The following is a 20227-nucleotide window of genomic DNA, read 5'->3' as shown; positions in this document are numbered from 1 at the left end:
TACTCTGTTTTTAGGAGTTTGGGGTTTTTTTAGATTCCATATATAAGCGATACCATATGATATTTATCTTTTTTGTCTGATTTGTTTGACTTAGTATAATACCCTCAAGGTCCATCTGTGTTGTCACAAATGGCAAGATTGCTATCTTCCTTATGGCTGAGTAATACATATTCCATTATATGTATATGTACATATACACATACATACACCACATCACCTTTATCCATTCATCCATTTATGGACTCTTAGGTTATTTCTGTATCTTGGCTATTGTGAATAATGCTGTAGTGAACATGGGAGTGCAGATATCTTTTTGAGATCCTAGTTTCATTTCCTTCGGAGTATACCCAGAAGTGGGATTGCTAGATCATATGGTAATTCTATTTTTAATTTTTTTTGAGGAACCTATCCATACTGTTTTCCACAGTGGCTGTACCAGTTTGCATTCCTACCACAGTGCACAAAGTTTCCCTGGTCTCCACCTCCACATTCTCTCCAACACGTATCTCTTCTTTTTGATAAGCCATTCTGACAGGTGGGAGGTGATATTATGGTTTTAATTTGCTTTTTCCTAATGGTTAGTGATATTGTACATTTTTTCGTGTACCTATTTAGCCATTTGTATGTCTTCTTTGGAAAAACATCTTTTCAGGTCCTCTACCCAGTTCTTATTCGGGTGTTTGGGGTTTTGCTGTTGAGTTGTATGAGTCCTTTATATATTTTGGATGTTAACCATTTATCAGATAGACAGTTTGCAAATATTTTCTCCCATTCTGTGGGTTGCCTTTTCATTTTGTTGATGATTTCTTTTGCTGTGCAGATGCTTTTTAGTTTGATAAGTTCCACTTACTTATTTTTGCTTTTGTTGCTTGTGCATTTTAAAGATACCATGTATAAGAAATCATTGCCCACACCAATGTCCAGGAACATTTTCCCTATATTTTCTTCTAGGAGTTATATGGTTGCAGTTCTTACGTTTAAGTTTTTAATCTACTTCAATTTAATTTTCGTGAGTGATACAAGATAAAGGTCCAGTTTCATTTTCTGCATGTGATTATCCAGTTTTCCCAGCACCATTTATTGAAGAGACTATCTTTTCCTCACTCAGTATTCTTTTTTTTTTTTTTTTAAGAAGTTGAATATTTTATTATTAAATTGTTTTATTCTCCTGCAAGGCTGTTGCTTCACTGTATAAAAATAGCACCAGCAAACACAGTATATTGCAAAGTTAAGACAGTAATATTCTTCACTGGACACTATACAACTAACAAACTTTTCTCCACTGCCAGTTATTTCTAGTGGGAAGATCATTTTGACCCAAATCCAAGGATAGCTGTAAGCAAGTTACAATGTCATATAAGGTATAAGATAACCATGTTATCCTTGAATTACATAATTTTTGTAATTAGTTTTATCAGAGATAATTTCAGGAATTCTGAATAGTATAACTGGAGCCTAGCCTAAAAATCACAGGATGCTGTGGAAAAGATACAGTGTTTATCTGAAGGCATTAGAAAGTTAAGGGGTATTTTCTTCAGGAAACATTGTTACAAGTAGTTTCTTTTGCTAAAAGTTGCTTTTTAAATATCTATCCACCACTAATTTAAGACAACTATGCTAGATTAAGTTGTTTCAAAGTAGTTTATTTAGGGGTTCCATTTTCATTCCTCAATAGATTTTATGTATTTTTCATATGCTTCTTCACTCATTAGTTCATCTAGTTCTGAAGGGTTACTGAATGTCATCTTGATCAGCCAACCATCTTCATAACAAGACTTGTTGACAAGTCCTGGATTTTCTGCTAGAGCTTTATTAATTTCTGTTACTTCTCCTGATAGAGGGGAATAGAGTTCACTAGCAGCTTTCACACTTTCCAAAGCACCAAACTCCTCTTGTTTATTCAACTTTGTCCCAACTTCAGGCAGACTACAGTAAACAACATCTCCCAAAGCTTCCTGTGCAAAATTGCTGATTCCCACTGTTCCAACACCGTTTTCTGTTGTTACCCATTCGTGTTTTTCTGTGAATTTCCGCACCGACAGCAGAGCAGGGCCGGTGCGCAGTGCCCGGACGGCACCCGCCCGCAGTCCCCAGGGCCGCGGCGAGCAGGGCGCGCTGGGTGCCGAGATGGCGCGCAGGCTGCCGACCGCGGCCCGCACGCTCGCCGCACCGCTTGCAGCGCCATGTTCGCACGGGTGCTCTCACTGAGTATTCTTGACTCCCTTGTCAAATATTAGTTGAGTGTATGTATGAGAGTTTATTTTTGGGCTTACCATTGGTTTATGTGTCTGTTTTTATGCCAGTACCATACTGTTTTGATTACTACAGCTTTGTAATATAGTTTGAAATCAAGAAACTTGATACCTCCAGCTTTGTTTTTCTTTCTCAAGGTTACTTTGACTGTTGAGGGCCTTTTGTGGTTCCACTATTCTAAGTGCTAAGATGCTTTTCTAAGTCCTTAGTGACTTTACCTTTGTTAATCCTCATAACAACCCAATGGGGATAGTACCATAGTCTCCATTTTACAAAATAGGGAAACTGAAACCCAGAGAGGTTTAAATAATTTACTCTTTATCAACACAGCTAGATTTGTAATGTGCAATGGACTCATATGAGCAGGGTTTGTAATGTGCAGAGCACATTTGTGGTAGGGTGGGATTTGTAATGTGCAATGGACTTACACAGAAGTTAGGTCAGTACAGAAGGCCAAAACTGTTAGAATCAAAATTTCTCTCTGAAATCCCCAAAATTGCCCATAATGTATAGCATTGTATTGTCTTTCAGTTACTCCAAGATAACTGGCTTTTCCTCCATTTTTGGAGTGGATTGCTTTTTTTTCATCCAATCAGCAGATAAAGTCATTGGCTTAGGTTTGGAACTTTAAACACTGGATACAAGCACATAGAGTTTATTTCTCTTAAGTTATAGATGTGTATGCAGTGTGCTGCTAAAGCAGCCAGCACAGTGCCTAGAGCACAGTGGGCTCTGAGTGCCTGGAAGCTAGCATTATTCCCCAGTACGTGACGCTTGTCTTGACCCCTTCCACATATTGCCATCTCTTTGGTGCCTTGGTCCACATTTTCCTCACCTTCTTTCACCCCTAAGGCCCTTTCTGCTAATCTGAAATTTACCTGATTTTTCTTCCTCTCAACCTACATTGATCTTACCCTGCTTCATATGATTACCCAGCTTTGAGAGTCTGGACTTCACAGAGGCAGTGTGATCTGTGGAGTTTTGTCTCCTTCATAGCTCTTAGCACAGATTTGAGTCTTTAACGTGGAGCTCAGTGGTGGCTGAGTTAGGGGTTTCTGCAGCCCTGTTCTGGTTCTATATAATGAACACCCCCAGGGCATCACCGAAGCTGAGCGAGAAGCTTTTGAGCTGCTCCCGGATGATGAACGCCAGTGCATCAAGTGCAAGACCACGTGCTTTCTATCAGCCCTAGCCTGCTATGACTGCCCTGACGGCCTTGTCTGCCTTTCCCACATCAATGATCTCTGCAAGTGCTCCAGTAGCCGGCAGTACTTGAGGTGAGCAGGGGGCCTACCTGGAGGAAGTGGGCTGAGGAGGAGGATGTAGAACTGGGCCAGATGTGCTCTTCCCTGCCTTCTTCCTGTAGGTATCGGTACACCTTGGATGAGCTCCCTGCCATGCTCCATAAGCTGAAGGTCCGGGCTGAGTCCTTTGACACGTGGGCCAACAAAGTGCGAGTGGCCCTGGAGGTGGAGGATGGGCGGAAGCGCAGTGAGTGATGGGGGGACGGAGGGACTCCACAGGCAAGTTCTATTCCCTTTTCTTCTGTACCCTCCACCCCCTTCCTCTGCCTTTACTCAATACTGCCTACTCCTTGCTGCTCTTATTCTCTCTCCAGGCCTTGAAGAGCTGAGGGCACTAGAGTCAGAGGCCCGTGAGCGGAGGTTTCCTAACAGTGAGCTGCTGCAGCGACTAAAGAACTGTCTGAGTGAGGCAGAGGCTTGCGTGTCCCGGGCTCTGGGGCTGGTCAGCGGCCAGGAAGCTGGGTATGGCAGCGTGAGGCATTGGGCACAGATAGCCTGCTGAGAAATGAGCACCTTAGGAAAAGGACTATTGGGGGGGGGTGGGGGGGTGAACTCTGAGTACCTTTAGCAGGTGACATCAGCAGGAAGCTGACAAGCACTGCCATTGGAGGAAGTGGGGAGGCAAGAAGGCCAGGCAGCTAGAACAGCAGGGAGTACCTCAGTGCTAGGATAGCTAGGATTGTTTTTTTTTTTATCAGTACCTGAAGGTACTGATTTCAGACAGGCTGAGGTCAGGGAGTTGTGGGAGGTTTAGGGATAAGAAAAGGACACAGAAGCATACACTTAGTTCAAAGTAGAATATGGATTATAATTGTCCAGCTTCTGTTGCCATCAGTTTCTAAGCTTTCCCCACCAAATAAATCCTATATTCCTCTCTTCTAATTCTTTCCCCTCATCATATGAACATGCATGTATCTTAAAATTCTCCCTCTAACCTGGGCATTTGCAGGGAACTGTGAAGTATGAGAGGTCAGGGTGGGCATGTCTGAGGAAAGGTGTTGGGCCTTAGTACAGAGATGGAGGGAGGGGACTGGGTTGGACTTGAAACCTTACATGTGAAACTCCATAGCCCCCACAGGATGGCTGGTCTGCAGATGACCCTTGCTGAGCTCCGGGCCTTTCTGGAGCAGATGAACAACTTGCCTTGTGCCATGCACCAGATTGGGGATGTCAAGGTGAGGAGGGGTGAATTTGGGGTGCTGCTGAGGGTTTGGGGGAGGGGGAGGGACCTGAGCAGCAGGCCACTCTTGACTTCTTTCAAAAGTGGCAAGTATTTGGGCAAGATGGGATGCACCTGTGAGTGATGGAGGTAGGAGGCAAAGGGTTTAGCAAACTGCCTGTTAGAAATGGGATTTGAGGGGCAAGTGGCAAGGGTACAGATACAGGATGCATAGTCAAGGAAAGGTTTCCTCTTCAAGGTAGGAGAGGAGAAAAGAAGTAACAAGGGTGTTTGTGGGCCTGGAAAGCTGAGTCAAGTTCAGGAAGGTACAGAAGAAAGATGGAAAGAGCAGTGGACACCAGTTTGAGTGTAGAGATTGTGAGAAGGCCAAGCATAACAGAACATTTTTAAGACAGAGGGTCTCCTGATGATATACATCAGAATCCTTTGGGCGCTTAAATAAAGCATAGATTCCTACTGCTGCTGCTTAGTCACTTCAGTCATGTCTGACTTTGTGCGACCCTATGGACTGTAGCCTGCCAGACTCCTCTATCCATGGAATTCTCCAGTCAAAAGTACTGGAGTGGGTTGCAGTTGCCATGCCCTCCTCCAGGGGATCTTCCCAACCCAGGGATCAAACCCGGGTCTCCTGCATTGCAGGTAGATTCTTTACCACTGAGCCACCAGGAATGCCCTTTACACTCCTGACCAATCCCTATTAAGAATCTCAAGGAGTGGACCCAGAGATCTGCATTTTAACAAATGTCCCAGGGTATTTAGTGGGCAGTGAGTATTAGGAACCACTGCTTAGGGCCCGGTGAAGGAAGAGTGCCTAGACCATGCTAGGTTCTCTTCCCAAATACTGAAGGGTAAGAAGGTAAGTAGGACAGAGGTATGTGGTGGTGGGACCTCTGTGTGGGCTCTGCTGAGGAGTTTGTTTTTTGTTTGTGTCCTGGTAGGGTATTCTGGAACAGGTGGAAGCCTACCAAGCTGAGGCCTGTGAGGCTCTGGCCTCATTGCCGTCCAGTCCAGGGCTCCTGCAGTCCCTGCTGGAGAGAGGGCGGCAGCTTGGAGTGGAGGTACCTGAAGCCCAGCAGCTCCAGCGGCAGGTGGAACAGGCACAATGGCTGGATGAGGTTAAACGCACACTGGCCCCCTCAGCCCGAAGAGGCACCCTGGCTGTCATGCGGGGACTGTTGGTAGCAGGTGCCAGTGTGGCCCCTAGCCCTGTTGTGGACAAGGCCCAAGCCGAACTGCAGGAGCTACTGACCATTGCCGAACGCTGGGAGGAGAAGGCCCATCTCTGCCTGGAGGCCAGGTAGGTCCAGCTTCTTCCCCTCCCTGCTCTACTGCATCCTTCAGAGTTTAGCAGAGAAGCTGAAGATGATTCCCATGGGTGGCCTTGGGCACCAGACTCCTGTATTGGTGTATTGACTATCCTATCCTCCCCTTTTTTGTTTAACTCTGTATTACACGTAGAGGCAGAGATAGTCTTATGGAGAAACAGAGATGGACAAATACAGAGCTATATAGAGGACTAGCTCCACAGGCTGACGTGTGCACACACTCATGAGAAGTACCAACAAGCAGATGAACACCTGTTAGTAGAAAGACCCCACACATGGAACAGTCTGACAAACTGCAATTCCCAGATTAATACTACAGGTTGTGTGTGTAGGCACTGCCAGCAGGCGGACAGACTGGTGGACAGCAGAGCATGGGGATACGGCAGAAATTTGGTGCGTGCAATCTGGAACAAGCAGAGACTGACAGCCACTTGTAGGCAGAATGCAAGCAAGTAGGCCCAAGTGGCAGCCACAGGGGCTCATACTGCTATACCCGAAAGTCAGACTGGGCTTCTGGTCACAGAGATCATCCCAGACTGAGGCCTCTTTTTTCCCTACCTTTAGGCAGAAGCATCCACCAGCCACGCTTGAGGCCATAATTCATGAGGCAGAAAACATCCCTGTTCACCTGCCCAACATCCAGGCTCTCAAGGAGGCTCTTGCTAAGGCCCGGGCTTGGATTGCTGATGTGGACGAGATCCAAGTGAGGACCCTGTTGCCCCACCCCCACTTCACCCCATATCTCCAGTCCAGATGGGAGAGATGTCATACACTGTGTTGTGCTGGGTTGAGTTGGGTTGGCTAGAGCGAGGAAGGGGGTATAGCATGTTTTGAGGAGGTAAAATGTGCTTGGTGAGCAATGTGAAGAAGGGTTGCGAGGCTGGCCTGAGGGAAGATAGGACACTGGTTAAGATGAGAATGGTAGGGGCAGGGAGGCTAAAAGAGGCCAACCACAGCAATGTAACTGGTCTGGTGGTCCTGGGGACTGCCTGGATACCTGGAGGCTGAGCCAGTGGATGTAGGAGTTGGAGGAGAGAGCCAGGTAGGCATACCTTCCTTAGGATGAGCCTGTTTTCTTCTGGCTCAAGACTGTGAGTCCAGTCCATCTTCCCAATTCAGGGCTAGGGACAGAGTAGCATCAGTAGATGTTGGCGAGTTGAATTGAGCTTTCTCTTGCCCTGTCCCAGAATGGTGATCACTACCCCTGCCTGGATGACTTGGAGGGTCTGGTGGCTGTAGGCCGGGACCTACCTGTGGGGTTGGAGGAACTGAGACAGCTAGAGCTGCAGGTACTGACAGCGCACTCCTGGAGGGAGAAGGCCTCCAAGACCTTCCTCAAGAATTCTTGCTACACTCTGCTGGAGGTGAGGCCTGGGATCCTGACCCACAGCCTCTCCTGCCTCTGGCCCAGATGTTGTGAGACAGTTCTTGTGAGAACTTGGGTTTGGGGGCTTTGGGCATGGGAAGGAGGGGAAGCCCAGACAGTCCCCCTCTGTCTGCCTGCCTCAGGTGCTCTGCCCGTGTGCAGATGCCGGCTCAGACAGCACCAAGCGCAGCCGTTGGATGGAGAAGGAGCTGGGGTTGTACAAATCTGACACAGAGCTGCTGGGGCTATCTGCGCAGGACCTCAGGGACCCAGGCTCTGTGGTAAGGAGCTTAGGCCCAGATGGGGAGAAGAGTCTGGCAATGATAGTGTCTGAGCCTGGTGACCATGGGCAGACCGCTTGCTCCCTGTGCGTCAGTTCTCCTGGTTTGGGAGTGGGGTGTTCATGGTGCCAGAGAAGGAGGGTTGGGGTGCTGACCTCTCCTCCCCTGTCCTGGGCACGGCAGATCGTGGCCTTCAAGGAGGGGGAACAGAAGGAGAAGGAGGGAATCCTGCAGCTACGTCGCACCAACTCCACCAAACCCAGCCCACTGGCATCATCGACCACAGCTTCCTCTGCAACCTCCATCTGTGTGTGTGGGCAGGTGCCAGCCGGGGTGGGAGCTCTGCAGTGTGACCTGTGTCAGGACTGGTTCCATGGGCGATGTGTGTCGGTACCCCGCCTCCTCAGTTCCCTAAGGCCCAGTCCCACCCCATCCCCACTGCTGGCCTGGTGGGAGTGGGACACCAAATTCTTGTGTCCGCTGTGCATGCGCTCACGGCGCCCACGCCTGGAGACCATCTTGGCACTGCTGGTAGCACTGCAGAGACTGCCTGTGCGGCTGCCTGAGGGTGAGGCCCTACAGTGCCTCACAGAGAGGGCCATCAGCTGGCAAGGCCGTGCAAGGCAGGCTCTGGCCTCTGAGGATGTGACTGCTCTGTTGGGACGGCTGGCTGAGCTTCGCCAGCGGCTGCAGGCTGAACCCAGGCCCGAGGAGCCCCCTACCTACCCTTCAGCCCCTGCCTCTGACCCTCTCAGAGAAGGCAGTGGCAAGGATATGCCTAAGGTGAGCTGTGCAGCCCAGCTCTTTCACCCTCAAAATCCTCTCTCCTAGCCCTCACCCTTATTTAGGCTCCAGCCCTACCCCTGCTCTCTGACTTTTGGTCTCCTTTGGCCTGGCCTTCTTGCCCCATTCTGCCTCCTCTCCAGATCCCTATAATGCTCAATGCTGGCAGCCTGTGTCTGCCCATCTCCAGGAGGTGGAGGGTCCCAAGTCTGAAGTTGGCGGGCAGCAGTAGGACCTGGTTCTTCAGTTACCACTACCTTCTCTTCATCTCTTTGGCAGGTGCAGGGGTTGCTAGAGAATGGAGACAGCATGACCAGTCCTGAGAAGGTAGCCCCGGGGGAGGGCTCAGGTAAGAGAGGTAGGTCTAAGTGTGGGTAGGCTGTTAGTGAACCTCACCAGAGTGATCCCTGTGGTCCTTAGCTCTGTCGTGGTAGGAGGCAGGGGTATAACCAGGAGTAGCCTCTAACCCAACCTGTCCCGGCAACTCCCCAGACCTGGAGCTGCTGTCCTCGCTGTTGCCACAGTTGACTGGCCCTGTGTTGGAGCTGCCTGAGGCAACCCGGGCCCCCCTAGAGGAGCTCATGTTGGAGGGGGACTTGCTTGAGGTGACCCTGGATGAGAACCAGAGCATCTGGCAGCTGCTGCAGGCTGGGCAGCCTCCAGACGTGGAGCGGATCCGCACACTTCTGGAGGTAAGGAGAGGACAGCTCATGTGCAGGGCTGGGAGGTCAGGCAGAGCAGGCAAGGAGCCCAGGCCTGACCACTTTTGCTGCACCTCTTTTTGCCTGTTGTGATCACAGCTGGAGAAGGCAGAGCGCCATGGGAGCCGAGCACGGGGCCGGGCACTGGAGAGGCGGCGGCGGCGGAAAGCAGATCGGGGTGGGGAGGGTGATGACCCAGCCCGAGAGGAGCTAGAGCCAAAGAGGGTACGGAGCTCAGGGCCAGAGGCCGAGGAGGCCCCGGAGGAGGAGGAGCTGGAGGAGGAGACTGGTGGTGAGGGCCCACCCCCACCCCTGCCCACCACTGACAGCCCCAGCGCCCAGGAGAATGGCTTGGAGCCTGCACTGGGGGCCAGTTCAGGCTCCTCGGGCCCTTTTCCCACTTTGACTCCCCTGCATGCCCTGCTCACAGCAGCCGCCTCAGCAACAGCTGTGACAGTGGCTGAGCCTAGCACAGACCCCAACAGAGACCCCTTGGCCTCAAGGATCCTCTTTCTGACCATCAAGCCTGCTTCTTGGGAGGTGGGCGAGTAGGGGGGATGACCACCCCAGCCCACCCCTGAGTCCCTTGACTTTTATATTCTGACTCCAAGGTATTGTTCAGACCTCAGCCCCTGGGGGCTGGCCCCTGGAGTCCCCCTCCCTGGTAGCCTCTAACCAGCATTCCTAGACACCTGAGGCAGATAGACGGATGGGCAGGTGGCAGGGGGGTGGCTGGGACTGGGCCAGCACCATTCCAGAGAGACAGCCAGTGCATATGCAAACTGGGGGAATCTCCTCTCCCTTCTCTCCCCAGTTGTGGCCCTGGCCAGGCCATGCTACACTAACCTCACCTCCCCCTCTCACTCTTCCTCCTCCTCCCCCCTTCTCCTGCCTCCGTCCCTCCCCTCACCTCCTTCTCCCTTCCCCTGACTTCCACCCAGGAGGAGGAAACTTCACATAGCTGTGCTCACAGTTTATTATTTTAAATAAATTTGGTTGGGGAGCTGAGGAGGGCTCCCTGAGATCTGAAGAAAGCTTTTGGTGCTTGTCCTCATTACCACCTTGACCTTCCCTCCATGTCCTGCCCTGTCTCCTTTCCTCCTCCTGGGTTCATGTTGTAATAAAAGAAGATTGTTGGTGTGTAATTAATTTGTTCAAAAGAAAAAAGGCAAAACAAGAAACTTGGTTCCAACTGAAGCCTATTTTAATTTTATTTTATTATTTTCCTCTTGTTAGAAATAAAACCCTTAGCAACATTTTTTTGAAACATGTTTCTGAAGTGCATTTCTCTTCGGAAGGTCTCCATCACCTGTCAGTGGAGGAGCTGCAGTGCTGGTGGAACACGAGGGCTGAAGCCAGGGAGCTCTGAGTTCTGAAACGAGTTCTACCAGGTTCTCCTTAACCATGGGCAAGACATCCCAATTCTTCCCTCACTCCACCTCCAAGCCAGTTTTAGCCATCTCCCGAGATAGGCCCTGGCACGTAACTCCTGCCACAGCCTCCTCCAACTTTATGCCCTCCTGTCTACCCTTTTCGAGCCCCTAGAGGGATGGTTTGGGGGCAGGGCTTTACTGAGGTATAATTTACACACAAAATTTACCTGTTTTAAATGTACAGTTCAGTGATTCAAAGGGATGTTTCTATCCTGCTTAAAACTATCCATGATGCGTCATTGCCCTTAAGATACACACAGACACACAGTTGACCCTTAAACAATGGGTTTGAACTGAGGGTCCACTTAAACTCAGATTGTTTCCAATAAATATGTATTGACACTACTGTACTATACACCATGTGTCAAATCTGCAGATGATATGGAAGACTGGCTTTAAAGTGACATGCAGATTTTCAACTGTACAGGGGTCGGTGCTCCCTAACACACACATGTATACATACACCCGTGTAATCTCATTCTGGAATGCTTTCCTGTCAGACCCATATGCTTGGTCTTTCAGGGGCCCTTCCCTGGTTTTTCTCTACCTTGAAGGGTTTTTCCTACCTCTGTGAAAGAGGACTAAAATTAGGTCATTTACAATCACCAAGTTCACTTTTTCAGAAACAGCATTACTGTAATAGATTTTACATACTACACAGGTTTCACCCACTAAAGTATATAATTCAGTGGCTTTGAGTATATTCTAGTTGTATAATCATCACTGCAAAAGGTTTTAGAACATTTTTGTCATTCCAGGAAGAAACTACACTCCTTATGCATCACCCTTCTCCCTAGGCCCCACTCCTAGGCTACCACTTAACCTATAAGGGTTTGTCTATTTTGGACATATATAAGTGGGATCATAAAATATGTGATTCCTTGTGACTGTTCTTTGACTTAGCATAATGGTTTCAAGGTGAGTTAACTTTAAAATATAGATTATTAATGGTGACTTTATATTGGATAGATTTTTTCCCCTCCTGGGCCCCAAGGTCTTTAAAATGAGGGTGACTAAGGCTCTAAAGTCAGAGACCATCACTGGAGTTAGTTAACATGTTTTTAATGGGGGTTTGCATGCATCTATTATACTGGCAAGAAGATAAACCACGTTGCATTAGATTCACTCTTAAAGGTTAATGGGCAGGCTTTGGTGCCTAGCCCAGGAACCCAGAACACTGCCACTCTGCCCTTTCTCATCTGAATGCTCAGTGGGTTCATTTTGCTTCTCTTCTTCCCCTTCAAAGATTTCCAGTTGATAGTAACCCAGTGATGAGTTGAGAAAGCCCACCCACTTCTAGCAGCTTTGATTGGTTGGGGCTTTGATTTGATATCTGCCTCAGCCCTGCCTCCAGTCTTCTAGCCAGGAGATGGGCTGTGCAAGTAAGGGGAGGCATAGGCCAGTGGACACCTCTAATTTGGGCTCATTTTGATCCCAGTCCACGGAGAAAGCCTGGTCTTTTGTTTGCCCACTTATATGGAATTGAGCATGAAAAGTGGAGACCACCTGAGAGGAGACGGATGTGAAAGCTGGGACAGGGACAGGAACGGCTCAGTTTCAACACCACTCCCAGTCCCACCCAGAGGCAGACCCCAGAACACGTGGCGTAACAGGAGAGGAAGAGTGTGCCGAAGAGTGTGCCTACAACCTGTAGCAGCTCCCCTGCTTGAGAACTCGGCCCAGGCTCAGGCCCTCCAAAGGAAGGGGCTCACCAGTTTCCAGACAGCCTTTCCCATCTTGGCACTGCCCTGCCCCATCCCTCAGTGATATGCATCCTGTGATCTCTGCAGGAGAGGTGCTAGACCCCATCCTGTAAGACCCAAATCAAATATGATCTCTTCCAGAGAGCTTGCTCTGGATGCAGATGTGTCCCCCTTTTCCAGACTCACCTAGAAAGGATTGACTGCCCTGGGGGATTCCAGATGAGTGGCAGATGGGGAGAAAGAGCACTGGGGAGCACAGTATCTTCCCCTCAAGGTCATTTTCTTCTGAAGAGACATCACTTTGCAGACAGATGCAGTTTCCCAGGGGCTGCCAAATCCCTCAGAATGGCTCGTGAGTCCGCAGTGACAGGAATGGGAAGAGACATCACTTCTACTAAGGACTTTTTCCAACCCCTTCCCCCTCCCTAGTGCCCCCACTGTGCTTTAGGTGGTGCCTGAAACACTCTCCACCCCCAAGTCCCCTGTACTGGGAGTTCCTAGAGGGAAGGCAAGTCCCAAGCCTGAGACCTCTGCTCCCACTTTCAGTCAGGGCTCAGAAGAAGAGGGAGACAGGAACAACGCTTGGAGTCTAATTCTGTTCTCTGCAGTGCATAAAGCTCCTTGGTAAGGATGCTACCCCACAGGAGTGGGGCCTGGGGTCTGAGGTCCATGACCACTGAGACCCTGAAGGGATAGACACTGACCATGCTTCCCAGAAGCCCTGAAATTGTGATGATGGGAAAAGAGGGATTTGGAGAAAGAAATGCATTCCCTGCCTCTGGGGCACTCACCTTTCAGGAAAGGGAAGGGAACTGCCTCTTGTGAACTCCTTTCTGGGTGCCAAGCTACATGTGAGATATTTCACGAAGTCTTTGTCATATACACAGGGTACAGGTAGTATCAGCTGGGATTCCCACTAAATCTCTGAACCTACAGCTTGTGTTGCATGAGAGCAGGGATCCAAAGTAATCAGCCTGCCCCTGGGAAAGAGTTCATAGCTGGGGTTCAGTGTTGCTCTCTACTGTTGGCAAATGGGACCTCAGCAGTGCTATAGCCAGGTTGGTAGATAGAAGTCCACATGCTGAACTTGTACATAACCTCCATGCCTTCCTGTATTGGTTATGTATTACTGCATATGTGTGCTAAGTCACTTCAGTTGTGTCTGACTCTTTGTGATCCCATGGACTGTAGCGGACTGTAGCCCACCAGGCTCCTGTCCATGGGATTCTCCAGGCAAGAATACTGGAGTGGGTTGCCATGCCCTTCTCCAGGGGATCTTCCCAACCCAGGGATCAAACCCATGTCTCTTATGTCTCCTGCATTGGCAGGCGATGGTTCTTTACCACTGAGCCACCAGGGAAACCCCTATTAGTTCATGTGTATTACTGCAAATAACTTCAAAAACAGTGGCTTAAAACAACATGTTAGTATCAACATATGTACACTACCATGTGTAAAGTAGATAGCTGGTGAGAAGTTGCTATATAACATGGGGAACCCAGTATGGAGCTCTGTGATGACCTAGAGGTGTGGGACAGGGGGAAGGGAGGGGAGGGAGGCTCAAGAGTGAGGGGATATATGTATAATTATGGCTGATTCGCATTGCTGTATGGCAGAAACCAACACAACATTGTAAAAAAGTTTTTTTAAATGCTGAAGAAAAAACCTAAATAAAACAATGACATTTATCTCAGTTCCTGTAGATCAGAAATCTGGGCACAACTTAGCTGGATTTTTATTTCAGAATCTCTCACAGGCTACAATCAAGGTGTCAGATGGGGCTGCAGTCATCCCAAGGCTTGACTGGGGAAGGATCTGCTTCCAAGCTCAATGTATGGCTGTTGGCAGGACTTAGTTCCTTGTGGGCTAGACTAAGTGCTTCAATTTCTTGCCGACTTTTAGTGGAAGCCATCCTCAAATTCCTTGCTGTATGGACATGCCCACAGACCAACTCACAACATGGCTGCTTATTTCAACAGGGTGATCAAGTGAGATGAGAGCAGCATGAGGGGACATGGGGAGAACATTGCACACGCAAGATGGAAGTCACAGTCTTTATAACCTAGTCTCAGAAGTGACATCCTACCACTTTTACAATATTCCACTCACTAGCAGTAAGTCATTAGGTCCAGGCCACACTCTCAGGGAGGGGGTTATACAAGGATGTAAATACCAGGAGGTGGGGATCATTGGCAGCCATCTTGGAGACTACTACAGTTTGTTCTCAGGCCCCAATGATTTATGTCCCTTCCACATGCAAAATACATTTACCCCTTCCCAAGGTCTGTAAAAGTCTCATTTCATTAGAACATTGTCTCAAAGTCCAGAATCTCATCTAAATCAAGTCCAAGTGTGAAGGGTTCCTTTGGTGTATTCCTTAAGTGGCTCCTTAAGTATTATTCCCCCCTCCCCTCCTACCGGTAGATCTGTGAAATTTAGAGACAAGTTATCTGTCCCCAACACACCCAAACATACAATGGTGGAACAGACACAGGATACTGCTATAGACATTCCATCTCAAAAAGGGGAAATGGGAGACACAAAAGAGTCACTAGTCTATAGCAATTGTGAAATCCCACTGGGCACATGGAAGTTCCTGGATTAGGTTTCAAGGCCTGGAAATAATCCTCTAGGGTTTCTGGGCTCTGCTTGGCTCTGCTTTCTGGGCTCTTGGTCCCATCCTCTGTGCCTTCCTTCCTTTTTCATGAAAGGTAGCACATATTTGCAGGTGAGTAGTTTCCCCAGTCTGCTTCCTGCCAGTAAAGTGTTGGGGGTCCAAATGGTTTCTTTTCATTTTGTAGTGTGCCTGTAATCAGCTGCCACTGAGAAATGATTTCAGTAGTGGGGCTTGGTGTGCCCCTGCTGTTGGTAGGTTGGGTACTCAACAGTTGCTATAGCCAGACTGGCCTTGGTTAAAGTCTATATTGTAGAGCTTGTGTCTAAATTCCATGCATGCCACCATGGCCATTTTGTTCAGGAGTTCATGGATAAGAAACAGGTTGACTGGCATCCACAGGACAGGACATCTTATCCATCTGATTGAGATCTTCCTCAATGGTTGATTCTCTCTGGTGCTCATTTATGTGAGATATGAATACCTTCACAGCCATTCCAAAAGGGACATCCATATGCCTCTTCCCCAGACCTCCCCCTTGAACAATATTTCAATCCTGTTCTAAGTCCTGGACCACCTAGCCAAGTCATTACTAACTACTCACAAATGAGTGGCTATCTAAACCTCTGACCAGTCACTGAAAAGTGCCCTTCCCATTGTCCCCAGGATCAACCCTAAGTGGAGCTATAACACTGCAGCTAGCCATGTCCAGCTGGTACCAAAATACTATGCAAAACAATCTGTGAACCAAGCTTGACTATTGTGCCTCTGAGTCACCTGGTCACAGGGAACACCCCATGAGACTCAGGTGTGAGAAGGGGACGGCAGAGCAGCCAGTGGGACTATGAGCCACCTGCTCAGACAGCTTACTTTTTTTTTCTTTTAATTGGAGGCTAATTACAATATTGTGGTGGTTTTTGCCATACATTCACATGAATCAGCCATGGGTGTACATGTGTTCCCCATCCTGAACCCCCCTCCCACCTCCCTCCCCATCCCATCCCTCAGGGTCATCCCAGTGCACCCTGTCTCATGCATCGAACCTGGACTGGCGATCTATTTCACATATGATAATATACATGTTTCAATGCTATTCTCTCAAATCATCTCACCCTCGCCTTCTCCCACAGAGTCCAAAAGTCTGTTCTTTACATCTGTGTCTCTTTTGCTGTCTTGCATATAGGGTCATCGTTACCATCTTTCTAAATTCCATATACATGCATTAATATACTGTATTGGTGTTTTTCTTTCTGACTTACTTCACTCTGTATAATAGACTCCAGTTTCATCCACCTCATTAGAACTGATTCAAATGCATTCTTTTTAATAGCTGAGTAATATTCCATTGTGTATATGTACCACAGCTTTCTTATCCATTCGTCTGCCGATGGACATCTAGGTTGCTTCCATGTCCTGGCTATTGTAAACAGTGCTGCGATGAACATTGGGGTACATGTCTCTCTTTCAATTCTGGTTTCCTCGGTGTGTATGCCCAGCAGTGGGATTGCTGGGTTGTATGGCAGTTCTATTTCCAGTTTTTAAAGGAATCTCCACACTGTTCTCCATAGTGGCTGTACTAGTTTGCATTCCCACCAACAGTGTAAGAGGGTTCCCTTTTCTCTGCACCCTCTCCAGCATTTATTGTTTGTAGACTTTTTGATAGCAGCCATTCTGACTGGTGTGAGATGGTACCTCATTGTGGTTTTGATTTGCATTTCTCTGATAATGAGTGATGTTGAGCATCTTTTCATGTGTTTGTTAGCCATTTGTATATCTTCTTTGGAGAAATGTCTGTTTAGTTCTTTGGCCCACTTTTTGATTGGGTCATTTATTTTTCTGGAATTGAGCTGCAGGAGTTGCTTGTATATTTTTGAGATTAATTCTTTGTTGCTTCATTTGCTATTATTTTCTCCCATTCTGAAGGCTGTCTTTCACCTTGCTTATAGCTTCCTTCATTGTGCAAAAGCTTTTAAGTTTAATTAGGTCCCATTTGTTTATTTTTGCTTTTATTTCCATTACTCTGGGAGGTGGGTCATAGAGGATCCTGCTATGATTTATGTCAGAGAGTGTTTTGCCTATGTTTTCCTCTAGGAGTTTTATAGTTTCTGGTCTTACATTTAGATCTTTAATCCATTTTGAGTTTATTTTTGTGTATGGTGTTAGAAAGTGTTCTAGTTTCATTCTTTTCCAAGTGATTGACCAGTTTTCCCAGCACCACTTGTTAAAGATATTGTCTTTTCCCCATTGTATATTCTTGCCTCCTTTGTCAAAGATAAGGTGTCCATAGGTGCATGGATTTATCTCTGGGCTTTCTATTTTGTTCCATTGATCTATATTTCTGTCTTTGTGGCAGTACCATACTGTCTTGATGACTGTAGCTTTGTAGTATAGCCTGAAGCCAGGCAGGTTGATTCCTCCAGTTCCATTCTTCTTTCTCAAGATTGCTTTGGCTATTCGAGGTTTTTTGTATTTCCATACAAATTGTGAAATTATTTGTTCTAGTTCTGTGAAAAATACTGTTGGTAGCTTGATAGGGATTGCATTGAATCTATAGATTGCTTTGGGTAGTATACTCATTTTCACTATATTGATTCTTCTGATCCATGAACATGGTATATTTCTCCATCTATTTGTGTCATCTTTGATTTCTTTCATCAGTGTTTTATAGTTTTCTATATATAGATCTTTTGTTTCTTTAGGTAGATTTATTCCTAAGTATTTTATTCTTTTCATTGCAATGGTGAATGGAATTGTTTCCTTAATTTCTCTTTCTGTTTTCTCATTGTTAGTGTATAGGAATGCAAGGGACTTCTGTGTGTTAATTTTATATCCTGCAACTTTACTATATTCATTGATTAGCTCTAGTAATTTTTTGGTGGAGTCTTTAGGGTTTTCTATGTAGAGGATCACGTCACCTGCAAACAGTGAGAGTTTTACTTCTTCTTTTCTAACCTGAATTCCTTTTACTTCTTTCAGTTCTCTGATTGCTGTGGCTAAAACTTCCAAAGCTATGTTGAATAATAGTGGTGAGAGTGGGCATCCTTGTCAGACAGCTTACTTAATTGTATTAGGTGGCAAATGCTGTTGCATACAGACAACCTCATGGCTTGAGAGGACTGTTATCATGTCACAATGGCAGCTCAGCTTACACAGGTCACATGGTGTCCTGTGCCCAGGCATTCATTCACAAAACAGATTGGTTTTTCTATTTTTATATTTCTCTGTGTCTGAGACTCCTATTATCATAATGTGGCCCCTTCTCATTTTACCCCCCCCCACTTCTTTAGTTTTTTTTTTAATCTCTTCGTTTATCTCTTTATTCTTTTTTGTTGATTTCCAGAGAGATCCTCAATCTGATCTTTCCATTCAAAACTTTGTTCTCCATATGTAGCTCTCCTACCCTTTATGCCATCTTCATTGTGTGTATTCCCATAGCATGCCCAGGAACCAGCAAACCACAGGATGGGATTTGGGAACCCCTGGGCCCAATATGAGGACTCAGGCTGAATCTTCATGTATGACCTTATGCTTCTCTGACTGGTGGACCATCATGATAGTCTAGGTCATGGGGGATTAATTCAGAACCAGTATCCATTATATTTCAAGAGGTCTGGGTATTTCCCTGTCCCCAAGGCACAATTATGTTGGCCGCAGGTTCCTGTGGGAAAAGCAAGGAGGGAGAGTTCACAATACACCCTTGTGAAAAGTATAGCAAGTATTACTTCAAGTAGACCCTCCCCTTCATTCAAAGGGCTCCAGTCTATGAACTGGGGGGAGAGGCTGGGACTCTACATTTTGGGGACTAGATCAAGCATCCATTTGCTAGACTAGATTTTTTTGTTGTTACATGAATCAAGTAGGACCTTATTAGGCTGTCCATCTATTTGGCACTAGGGTAACCACATTTAATTAGCCACCATTACACATCCCCACAGGTCAAATCACCATTCTGATTTCTGCTATGGTTCTGCTGTCCATTATAGGGATCAGACAAGACTTGTCTCTAAAGGTGATCCTATCAACCCCATTGAAATCAGGGGGCCCATCTCTTATCATGAACCCAAATAACAGGGGAAAAAACACTACAATGTTTTTAACGAGGCTGGTGCTTACTTGTATTAGTTAAGGTAAAGTTAGCTTCTGAGACAGAAAAAAAATCTGTGAAATTTAAGACAATAACATTTACTTCTTGCTCCTGCAATCTTCCAAAACAACCGTTAATAGCTGGACTGCCCTTTTCTAAGTGGTGATTCAGGGTCCTAGGCATCTTCTGTGTAGATGATCTGCCACCTTCAAAATGTGGTCACCATTGTACTATTGTCGTCTCCATCCCAGCCAAATAAAAGAAGATAAGACCATGTGGGAGGTTTTAATGAGCTAGGCCTAGACTGTAGTGTACAGCACTTCTACTCACATTCCATTAGCTAGAACTCAGACAGCAGTCACATTCAACTGCAAGGGATGCTGGAAGATATAATCTGAATTTGTCCCAAAAAGGAAGAATAAAAACAGGCCTAGTGACCACCTAGCTAGTCTCTGCCACATCTCATAATGCATGTCTTGAAGCCTTTGTGAAAGGAGTGTCCACATAGTTAGAGGGTGAGTTAAGCGGGTTACATAGAATGAATTGATTCCAGCACTCTGATTTTTCTTTTTTTTTTTTGAAAAATTTTACTGTGTTTGGTTTCCATGTGGAAGCACTGACAGAACTGAAAAGAGGCAGCATGTTCCACTTACTTTTCTGAAAGATCACATAGCTAGATGAAATCTACCCCCACCCAGGGCTGATTTAATAAACCTCACCCCAAAACCACCCCAAGCAAAAGATTAAAACAAAGGTTTATGGTGATCATTTAAAAACAATACCACGTGTGAGATGGTCGGCATTTGGATTTCTGTGACTTCTGCATTTGATGTGTGCTCCTTGTCCTCTCACCTGCATCTATCCCCCTCTGCTCCCCAAACCCCGTCTTCAGGCCCTTCCTCCTTCAACTAAGACTCAACACACAAGTGTGCAAGTGGAAACGCTACTCAATCTCAGTACTGCAGGCTTAGGTGTCTGCCAGTTCCAGGGGATGAAGGTTATCTCTCAACTTTGTAATGTTGCCCAGGCATCACGGTCAGCTAACGCAGGTCTACTGTCTCTCAAGTTGAAATACAGACAAGATATGGGTACGTACACATTTATGGGTCTAAAATATCAGAAAGTAAACCCACTGCGAAAATTTACAAAATGAGGAAGAGGGGGGTCGACGGGTGGCGGTGGGGGGCCTGTGGCTGTTTC

General features: G+C 46.9%; 1 protein-coding gene and 1 pseudogene across 1 annotated transcript in view; one reads left to right on the top strand and one right to left on the bottom strand.

Annotated features, from left to right (window-relative positions):
• KDM5C (lysine demethylase 5C) overlaps positions 1-9849 on the top strand; it is a 31753-nt gene extending 21904 nt beyond the window's left edge. Inside the window, 13 exon segments of the mRNA XM_070462798.1 lie at positions 3349-3530; positions 3620-3744; positions 3872-4019; positions 4627-4732; positions 5676-6034; positions 6627-6765; positions 7250-7426; positions 7572-7709; positions 7893-8492; positions 8772-8841; positions 8985-9184; positions 9293-9609; positions 9611-9849. Coding sequence (XP_070318899.1) covers positions 3349-3530; positions 3620-3744; positions 3872-4019; positions 4627-4732; positions 5676-6034; positions 6627-6765; positions 7250-7426; positions 7572-7709; positions 7893-8492; positions 8772-8841; positions 8985-9184; positions 9293-9609; positions 9611-9647 — 2598 coding nt within the window. The 3' untranslated portion in view covers positions 9648-9849.
• Positions 1623-2814, bottom strand: LOC110132408 (glycine cleavage system H protein, mitochondrial pseudogene; annotated as a pseudogene).
• Positions 9850-20227: the final 10378 nt, after the last annotated feature.

This window comes from Odocoileus virginianus, unplaced genomic scaffold (assembly GCF_023699985.2).
Source record: "Odocoileus virginianus isolate 20LAN1187 ecotype Illinois unplaced genomic scaffold, Ovbor_1.2 Unplaced_Scaffold_14, whole genome shotgun sequence".
Lineage (NCBI taxonomy): Eukaryota > Metazoa > Chordata > Mammalia > Artiodactyla > Cervidae > Odocoileus > Odocoileus virginianus.
Note: the sequence above shows the minus strand (reverse complement) of the source record. Positions and strands in the feature narration are given on the sequence as shown.